General features: G+C 30.7%; 2 protein-coding genes across 2 annotated transcripts; both read left to right on the top strand.

Moving 5' to 3' along the window:
• Window positions 1-2,609: 2,609 nt before the first annotated feature.
• Window positions 2,610-4,781, top strand: LOC18051806 (beta-glucosidase BoGH3B). The gene is made up of 3 exons (XM_006445612.2): window positions 2,610-3,568; window positions 3,711-3,815; window positions 3,905-4,781. The coding sequence occupies exons 1-3, from the start codon at window positions 2,648-2,650 to the stop codon at window positions 4,772-4,774; spliced, it is 1,896 nt and encodes a 631-aa protein (XP_006445675.1). The 5' UTR covers window positions 2,610-2,647; the 3' UTR covers window positions 4,775-4,781.
• A 3,880-nt stretch (window positions 4,782-8,661) lies between these two features.
• Window positions 8,662-9,760, top strand: LOC18051805 (inactive protein RESTRICTED TEV MOVEMENT 2). Its single transcript, XM_006445611.2, has 2 exons — window positions 8,662-8,809; window positions 8,942-9,760. Exons 1-2 carry the CDS (start codon window positions 8,692-8,694, stop codon window positions 9,751-9,753), a joined length of 930 nt encoding a protein of 309 aa, XP_006445674.1. The 5' UTR covers window positions 8,662-8,691; the 3' UTR covers window positions 9,754-9,760.
• The last annotated feature ends 1,012 nt before the right edge of the window (window positions 9,761-10,772 follow it).

Here is a 10,772-nt window from a genome sequence, read left to right as displayed (position 1 = left end):
TAATAATAAGACAACTTTAATATTAATTCAATACAAATAATAAAAACAATATAATTCAAAATAATCATGCTTTAAAGTAATTTTAATATTGAGATATAATAACAATTTCTTGCCAAAAAAATTAAAAAATGCCAAAATTTTAAATAATTTTTATTTTTTACTAAAATATTGTGTGACATGCATATGATTATTAAAATTTATCATAAATTTATAACAGAAAATTTTTTATAAAAAATGAGTGATATTAACATAGACGATAGATAGATTGTTCATTATACACTTTTTATATGACAGTTATTGTCCATCATTTATTATTTATTTTCTCATAGTGATAATATTCTATAATAAATACAAATATAATATTAAACTAAATTTTAATAGTCATGTGCATGTCACACAATATTTTAGTAAAAAAAAATTATTTAAATTTTGGCAATTTTAATTTTTTTGGGCAGGAAATTGTTATTATTTCTCAATATTAAAATTACTTTAAAGCATTATTATTTTGAATTATATTGTTTTTATTATTTGTATTGAATGAATATTAACGTTGTTGTCGTTATTATTATTAGAACTCTCAAATTTTGCATATATATTTTTAGAATAAATTTATAAATAAAAAATATGATACAAATAATCCAAAAAAAACGGATATCTATTGAAATATTCAGACTACAAAAATAAAAAATGAGTGACAATAACACAGACGATAGATAGATTGTTTGTTATACACTTTTTTTTATGACAGTTATTGTCCATCATTTATTATTTATTTTCTTGTAGTGATAGTATTCTATAATAAATAAAAATATAATATTAAAATAATTGTATTCTGAATAGTTTTAATTTTTAAAATTCAAAATTTTTTATTAAAAAGCGGCCAGTGAGTTGAGCCCATCTTGGATGGCCAAGCTTGGGGTAATCCTGATCGTGGGAAGACCAAACATAGGCTTGGTAAAGCCTAGCCCGGCCTATCAATTTGCGATTGGTAATTAATATTGAAGAAATATCTATAACTAATCCAGCGAGATTCTTTATTTTAAAATTATTTTAATCGTTTGAGATACTAAAATCAAATACAAGAGAGGCTAAAAATCAAAAATTGAAAAATGGCATATTGGATAGATTACCCATGTTTACATAATCGAAGAGAAAGAGTTCATAAGGAGATAAAGCGATAAAAAGGGAGAAGGAGACAATAAATTTTAGAGTTAACATATTAGTTTTATTACTTGAGTTAGCTATCAAAAGGATATATTTTCGTGTTTCTTAACGAAAATTAAAAGTAAATTAAATCTTCAAGGTATGGCTTGTTACTAGGGCAAGCTTTGTGGTAATGGTGGGTAATGAGCACTGTTTAGGGTTGCTAGTCGGTTAAGGTAGGGATTTTGTGGTGATTTCGATCAAGAAGATAATTCCTCTTTGATCAAGGCTGAATAATGGTTTTAGATTTGTTGTTTGCGGGTAAATTGCAGAGAACTTGAGAGTTAAGTTGCCAGGGTGAATACCTTAAATTCTTGTTTAAAACAGTAAAAGGGTAAGTTACCGATCTTTTCCACTTTATTGTAGGCAAGAGATTGTCTTTGCTCTTTGAATGAGATAATAACTTGTTTATTAGATTACCTTGCTTAGCTATCAGGTAACGTCAAACGTGACTTATTGGAGTAGTTTATCTCTAAAACGATGCTATTTTATAGGATCTACGACAAGGTCTCACGGGCTTAGTCCAAGATTTCTGCTGAATTAGCGATCTTGTGCAGCTTAAATATGGGCCTATGCATTAATACACTGTTTGGGCTATCTATGATCCTCATGAGACTATTTGTTCTCCAATAGCCTATTTAACATGGCATTTTCTATGAATTTAAGATCTCCTAAGTAAGTTTGATCATTGGTTCAATGCAACTGAGCCTTACTAATTGTTTTTAACATTAAATATTAATATCTTTTCTATAAAAAAATTAATATTAATAAAAATCATCATTTAAATTATTTTATTTTATCTAAAAGTTAGAAAATAATTTCTAAGAGTTCATTCAGAATTTTAACTTAAAAATTAGCTATCAAATTTTTTTTTCAAATTACCTACAATCACAAGAATTAGTGGTAAAATTAAAAATCTGTCATCCCTATCACCCACTAAACAATGTATTTCGGCATTTAAGAAGGAAAACCAATGCTAAATTAAAAGCTTTTGTCTTAAATATGCTTAAAAGTTTGTGTCCCAATTGTATATAAGAAATTAGCTACTTCTAAATTGGATAGAAGAATATACTTAAAAGCCCGAGTCTTAATCCCTTAAAAATCTTACGAAAATTTAGATAAAGAGATAATCCAAATCATAATTCTAATATAAGAAATTAGTTAATTCTAAATTAGATAGAAGAATAACTTTCATTTAAACTTTAACTAGTAAATCACAGTTCACTTTCATATGTAAGAATTAGTGGTCTAAAATCTAAAATCTAAATATAAATCATGTTGGACCTATTATTTAGGCAAAAATAATCCCCTTAATTTTGGGTGTTTAAATTGCTAAGATTAGCAAATAAATTTGGTTACAAGTACGTGCGTCTTATCCCATCGAAACTGTTCAAGTTGTGGAGCAACGGACTTAATCAGAACCCATTGCCAGTAGAAATAAAATATGAAGACGAAAAGAAGTTTGATTCCCTTAGTGGGAATTCTGTTTTGGTGTTGCTGTGGCTTGCTGGTCGATGGGAATGATGGTCCAATGATATACAAAGATCCAAAGCAGCCAGTGGAGGTTAGGGTGAAGGACTTATTGAGCAGAATGACTCTTGGGGAGAAGATTGGGCAGATGACCCAAATTGAAAGGGTTAATGCCACTTTTGATGCGATGAAGAATTACTTCATCGGAAGTGTTTTGAGCGGCGGAGGGAGTGTGCCATCTCCAAATGCAACAGCGCAGCAATGGATTGATATGGTTAATGATATTCAGAGAGGAGCTATGGCAACACGTCTTGGCATCCCAATGATTTATGGAGTTGATGCTGTTCATGGACACAACAACGTGTATAAAGCTACAATTTTCCCACATAATGTCGGCCTTGGAGCCACCAGAGATCCTAATCTTGTTAAGAGAATTGGTGCTGCAACTGCACTTGAAGTTCGAGCAACTGGCATTCCATATGCCTTTGCCCCATGTATCGCGGTTTGCAGAGATCCTAGGTGGGGAAGGTGCTATGAGAGTTACAGTGAGGACGCAAAACTTGTTCAACAGTTTTCTGTTATCATCTCTGGATTACAAGGAGATGCACCAAGCAAGCAAGTCAAGAAAGGTAGACCTTTTGTTGGTGGAAAGGACAAGGTGGCAGCTTGCGCAAAGCACTATGTTGGGGATGGTGGCACGGTTAATGGCATTAATGAAAATAACACCATTGTCACCACAGAACAACTGTTCGATATTCACATGCCTCCTTACTGGAGTGCGTTGGATCAACGCGTCTCCACTGTTATGATTTCGTATTCCAGTATTAATGGAAAGAAGATGCATGCTAACAAAGAATTGGTTACTGAGTATCTCAAGGAAAAGCTAAAGTTCAAGGTAATTAATTAATTTTCTTGCTTGCATGCATCTATATATTCATCAGTCAATATATAATATATCTATCTATCTATGTATCTGCTTAATTAATTAACTGAAATTAAATTAATTATTATACTGTCGATCGATGCACATTATTCAGGGTTTCACCATCTCAGATTGGGAAGGAATTGACAGGATTACATCTCCACCACATTCCAACTACACTTACTCAGTTCAAGAATCAGTTTTGGCTGGCCTTGACATGGTATGTGCAGTGTGTGTGTCAGCGTATTAATTCTTATACTATTAATTAATTTATTAATTAATCCATCCAATATCCCCATGTACGTACAGATCATGGTTCCTTACCTATACCCCGAGTTCATTAATATCCTCACAGATCTGGTGAATAAGAAAGTGATCCCAATGAGGAGAATTAATGATGCTGTTAAGAGGATTTTGAGGGTCAAGTTTGAAATGGGACTTTTTGAGAACCCGTATGCAGATAACAGTTTTGTTAACAAACTTGGTTGCAAGGAACACAGAGAGTTAGCGAGAGAAGCTGTAAGGAAATCACTTGTGTTACTGAAAAATGGGAAGCAACAATCTCCTCCTGTACTTCCACTTGAAAAGAAATTGCCGAAGATTCTAGTGGCCGGAACACATGCTGACAATTTGGGATATCAATGCGGCGGCTGGACAATTGAGTGGCAAGGAGATAGTGGAAATAACTACACGGAAGGAACTACAATTCTTCGAGCCATTAATGCCACAGTTGACGCAAGCACACAAGTTGTTTTCAGTGAGAGGCCTGACTACAACTTTGTCAAGGACAACAACTTCTCAATTGGCATTGTGGTTGTAGGAGAGGTGCCATATGCTGAAACAAAGGGTGATAACACAAACCTTACACTCCCATGGCCAGCTCCTGATATAATTAACAATGTTTGCAAAGCTACCAAATGCGTGGTTGTGCTTGTATCTGGCCGCCCGCTAGTCATCGAGCCCTATGTTGAGGCCATGGATGCTCTTGTGGCTGCATGGCTTCCTGGAAGTGAAGGACAAGGTGTGGCTGATGCTCTTTTTGGTGATTCTCCTTTCACTGGAAAATTGTCAAGAACTTGGTTCAGAAGAATTGATCAAGTACCCATGAACTTTGGTGACCAAAATTATGATCCACTCTTCCCCTTTGGATTTGGTCTTCAGACCACGAAAGTTTATTAATTTAATTCATGACATGTATATACACATAATATTCATTTGTATTTCTATTTTATTTCTAATTAATTAATGCAATAAATGATAAATATTGCATGCATATACGTAATTAGGTAAACTATTATTTTTTTTTATTTTTTCCAACAAAATTAATTTAATAAAATTATTATTATTTCAACATCATATTCGTCATTTGCATGCATTTTTCTACTGAATTTGTTTTTTAGCCCCTACCATCTTTATCTTGCCCTTGCATCGTCAAGGTTAACATAGCATCCGAATGCCCTCGGAATCCTCAATTTACTTAAGTCATCAAAATTCTCTATTTGTATTGATGTCCCTTGAGAAATTTATCTAGTTAGGTGGTATGCTTTATTCCTGTTAATTCAGAAATGGGTGGCATCAGTAATATATAATGGAAAATGATAAAGAAGGCATGATAACACTATGATAAAAATATTTGTCTTTTTGTGACTTTTTAAATTTTTTTTAATGATTTACATTTTTCTTTTTCTAAAAATCCTCAAAATTGACTTGAAAATATTAATTTTCTTATCATTGTTTTATACTTTATTATAGTTATATTCTTTTAGCATTGCCAATATACAACTGCAATTAATTGTCTGAAACCCAACTTGATCAAATTAATACTCGTCTCATTTTAATTTTTTTGACATGGATCTTCTCTTTGAAGTAGTCATAGGTCGCTCTTCTCAAATATCAACGTACAAGGTTTTTATTGATGTCCCTTGAGAAATTTATCCAGCAAAATAGTATGCTGTATGCCTTTTAATTGAACAATGTGTGGCATTAGTAATTGCAATTGATATTCTGAAAAACGTCTTGATTGAATTTGGTACTCGGCTAAATTATCAATAAATGACGTGGTAAGAATTTAGTTTTATTTTAAAAAGTGTTGGTAAATTAAAACCTTAGAAAATTAATTAAATTCAATTAATAATTTGAAATTACTGTTTACAAATTATTATTCATCTGATATTGTTTACAGTCGCTTTCTATGAGTGACAATTCACAAGTTACTCTTCACCATCACTGTTCATAACACAATCCATGTTATTGATCATCACTTTAAATCTATTATATATGCTAGAAATATAAATTGCAGAAAATAAAACACAGAGAATTTTTTACGTGGTTCAAATCACAATCCTATATTCACTGGGCGACATTTTTCTAAAAACAGTTGCTATAGCCGGATCCCATATATTGAGGCATTCCCCAAAACCCTTATATTACTCTATGGTATCATTTATATTGTAAATTAACAATTTGCTAAAATTATAAATACTATTATTATGATATTTTATAAAACAATGACTCTATTCTTACCTTCTTTAAATTAGTAGATTTTATATAGTTCCAACATATTTAATTTGTAAAAATTTTACTGTATATATTATCCAACTGAAAGAACCAACAGTCAACTAGTTTTGAAAGTGCAAATCTAAACTTTGCCATGTTATGAGTGATTGGAGTTCTCTAAATAAGTTTGATTGAATTCATTGAAATTGTCAGGGTCTAAGCAGTCTGAACAAAATTAAATTCATCAAGGAACAATTTAATTTAAAATTAACTGATCAGTGTGGATAAATATACAAATTTTCTGACTTTTGTGTTTCTTGATGGAAAAAAGATAGACAACAATTATGCATAATTCCAACTTCAGCAAACCACAACTCCCAAGATAGATTGTGTTTATTTTATCATTTCAATAATTGGTCAAAATTAAAAAAAAAAATTTGATTTTAGAAAAGAACTTGGGTTAAGATGATAATAATAATATTTTACAGTTTTATTAATTATTTAGAATCAGTTTTTTTGCAAAAAATAATTTTAAATTTTTATAAAAAAAATTCATATATATTATAATAGCACATTTTTAAAGTAGAGCCGGCTAAGTTACGTTTAACTTAACTTACGCCAGATATAGCAATAGTAATGGGTCCCACCATTGTGCACTGTTACTGTGTCTAACGTAAGTTACGTTAAACGTAACTTAGCCAGAGCCTTTAAAAGTACGGTGTACAATGCATTTACTCAAATAATAATAATTATTAGCTTTGAAGTACACGCAATGACGGACCAAGCAGTATCATGGGGTGCTGGAGTCTCCCTAAACTAAAATTTCCTCCAAATCTATTTACTTAACAATGCCACTAGAGCCTAATTCTTCTTATTCTAAATTTAAGTTTCATTTGCTTGTTATCATCAGCAACACAAGTCGATTATGATGCAACTGCCATTATAATTAATGGAGAACAACAAGTTATCTTCTCTGGTGCAATTCACTATATCCTCGCAGCACTCCACAAGTACTGCATCCAAATAATTAATTTACAATTTCTCAAATCACTTGCACTTTCACATTTTCTTCTTCTTTTAACCCAAAAAAAAAAATTGCTACTTTGCTGCGAAAATATTATCTTTTTTTTTTTTTTGTTCCTAACAAGCCAAACATGATCCCACATTCAAAACAGTGCGCTATCATGTTTAGGAAAAATTATGGGCAATATTTTTTTGATCAACTAACATTGTTATTCTTTAAATATGCAAATTTTGATATGATTTATTTTTATATGCATTGTATTTGTGCAGATGTGGGTAGATCTTATACAGAAGGCAAAGGATGGAGGACTCGATGGAATTGAAACTTATATATTTGTGGAATGCTCATGAACCTCAGCGTTGGCAGGTGTCAATTATTATTATTATTATTATTATTATTATTATTATTATTATTATTATTATTATGTGCGATATGTATTATTATTGAAATAAACATACAAATTTAACTTGTTTAATATTCCTTTTGAGAAGAGATCAGTACAATTTCTTAGGAAATTTGGATTTTATCAAATTTTTAATTTTTAATTTGATATTTTTAAAACCGCGCGAAGTACGGTTCTATTTCCTAGTTTACTCTATAAAACAATTTCACTATTAGCTTCTTTTCTAATTCCTAAAAGCCTACAAGAATCCAACGTTTGCAAATCTTTAAAACTAAAGAATACAAAATTTAATTAATTATCATTACAAATGGTTATTTCTATTTACTTATATCGTAATAATTTAATTAATAATTTTTTTTGTTTATACAGTAATCAATTTGTTTTGTCTAATTTGTGTATATTATGTAGTATTGTTTTGTCTTGTACAATAATAGAAAAAAGAATTAGTGAATCGGTAAATGAGAATTTGAAGAGTCCTTGTTAAACCTTAGATCCAGGTCTTATCTTTTTTGTTTCTATTAAAATTGTTGAAATTAAGGCTATTATGATTATTTTTACTAAATTCGTTTTCTTATCTTTTCTTAGATACTAATATTAATTGTTATTAAGAATAGCCCTCTTAGATAAATTCTTTAGTTTCATCATTAAATTTATATGAAAACTACTATATATAATCATTTTTAGGTACGGACACCCTCATTTTTTTTTTATACGGACATGCTCTGAAGCCATATATGAGTGATTAGAGATCTTTTAAAACCAGTTTACTGTTGATTCTTTTAGTTGGATAACATATATAGTAAATATTTCACAAGAGAAGGCCTCCCACTATATATATATATATGTTAGTTTTGACGAGAAATGTGAACAGCCGACTATCGAAACTGCAGGTTGCAAAGAATATAGGGCAAACAAAGAATTTTTCCACTTTATTTGCAATAGAAGTTATACTTCACAAAAAACCAAAGGATTACCTAGAAGACTAGCTTATGATAAAACCCAAGCGACCAACAAAGAATAGTGTCTTTCTTAAGAAAGAACATTGTTAATCATCCCCAACATATAAATTATATATTACAAGAGTATAAAAGCACTTGCACATTGAAAGCAGTTTTATCCATTGACATTGCCATTTTGATAAAGAAAAAAAAAAATTCAACCAAAACAGATCCGATGGCTAAGACACCACAAATTGGTAATAAGTCTACTGAGAATCTTTTTGAAGATTTTCACCCCATGTCCGAATGGTTAGACGAACCAGAAAATAATATCCTACTTGTTCATCTTCCTGGTATGCTACTAGCTAGCTTATTCATTTGTATCGCGGATTCTTTACAAATAATAATTTTTTTTTCTTTCACCTTTTCAAATTCCATGCTAACTGTTTATTGAATAAAGCTTTACATATGTATATTCTTGGTAGATTTCACAAAGGAGCAAATCCGTATTACTTGCGTGCGTTCTTCTCGCATAGTTCGAGTAACTGGGGAAAGGCAACTTGGTGATGACAAATGGAGCCGATGCAATCAAGCTTTTCCGATCCCAAGTAATTGTAAGATTGATAAGATTCATGCAAAGTGGAATAATGCAATTCTTACAGTTACAATGCCAAAGGAAACTATAACACAGCCTCAGCCTCGAAAAGAGGAACCTAAAACTACCCAAAAGTCTCCAAAAGCAGCCGAACATAAGGAGCCAAAGTCTTCAAAGGACTTTCAACAAGTATCAGCTTCTCAAAAAGCAGCTGACGAGGAGCCAAAGTCTTCAAAGGACTTTCAACAAGCAGCAGCTTCTCCAAAAGCAGCTGATAAGGAGCCAAAGACCTCAAAGGACTTTCAGGAAATCACGGAAAAGCAAAATGAAGTGAAGAGCAATATTCATGGCGAAAAGAAAGAAGATGGGAAGAGCCCTGATGCTTTAACTGCTCAAAAATCTGATGAAACAACTTTCCCAAAAGATGCTGTCTCCATGAACCAAACGGATAAAACGAATGAGGTGGCCAAGGCTAAAAAAATTGACCAAATGACACAGAAAGGATTCACAATGCCTGAAAATGTAACAGAAAAGGAGGAAAAGAAAAGTATAACTGCTGCTGTCATGAAAGATGTGAAGGGAATAGCAACGGATCAAAATGAAGATAAACAATTATTGATAAACATCGGTGTGGCTGCTCTTGTGATTGTGGCCCTTGGTGCTTATGTCTCTTACAGCATCGGATCAAAATCCAAAGGCTAATATTTCTAAAATGTTCAAGTGTATTCGTGTATAATTTAACATTTCAGATGGTTTGAAATACTTTCTCATAAAGATTAGTCTGATGAGGAAGAAATCAATTGTTATGTTGCTGATTAATGAAATTTTTCCTCTCCTCGATATTTGAGAAATTGAAATGTTAAATGTTTTTAATTTAATTATTGCCCTAATTCTAATTTCTGATATTTTGTTCTAGCTGTTCTCACATCTTTGGAGGAGGCAACCAAATGGTAGATTTATTGGTTAATATGGATTTACATTGTGTAGCTTTTACTTTATTAATATTCTCCATCTATACAGATTCAACAGCTTTTAATTATTCAAGAATATTAATCGGCGGAGCTTTCCCACTTATAGATTTTCATGACTTCTTTTTTTGTTTAGCTCTTGTCGATATCTATATCCTTTTATGGTTTTGTGACTAGCCTTTGCTCTTTCTTTTCTCTCGTACTATTTTCATTTTTTTTTCAATTAATACATTTCCCTCTTTTTTTTCTTAAAAAAAATTCGGGAGCTATATTCGCCATTGGTTAACTCTTTATATATATATATATATATATATATATATATATATATATGTATTCTGAATAAATCTTTTCAGCATTTTCACAAAAGAAAAATATCATTACCATAATAATTCCTTATGTATACACATAACCTTATTTTTTCCATTTAGCCTAACAACAAAAAGATAGTATACCCCAAGGTTTGCTTAAATGATCACAATCACATATATTCCTTTAGTTTTAGAAATACACATATACATATCTTTTTTTTAAAACTATTATATCTTTAAGCTTTAGTCTAAACTATGATAATAAATAGAAATACTATAATAAAAATATATAAATAAAATATTATATTTTTACCATCCATATTAAAATAAATATAATTGAAAAAATAATAAATACTATGTGAATTATTTTTAATTTTTTATTATTGTCAATTTGTCCCGATAGGTTCTATTAATAATAAAATCATTAAAGCTGAAATTTCATTAT

This window comes from Citrus clementina, unplaced genomic scaffold (genome assembly GCF_000493195.1).
Source record: "Citrus clementina cultivar Clemenules unplaced genomic scaffold, Citrus_clementina_v1.0 scaffold_2, whole genome shotgun sequence".
Classification (NCBI taxonomy): domain Eukaryota; kingdom Viridiplantae; phylum Streptophyta; class Magnoliopsida; order Sapindales; family Rutaceae; genus Citrus; species Citrus x clementina.
The sequence above is the reverse complement of the archived record's forward strand: the minus strand, read 5'-3'. Positions and strand labels throughout refer to the sequence as shown.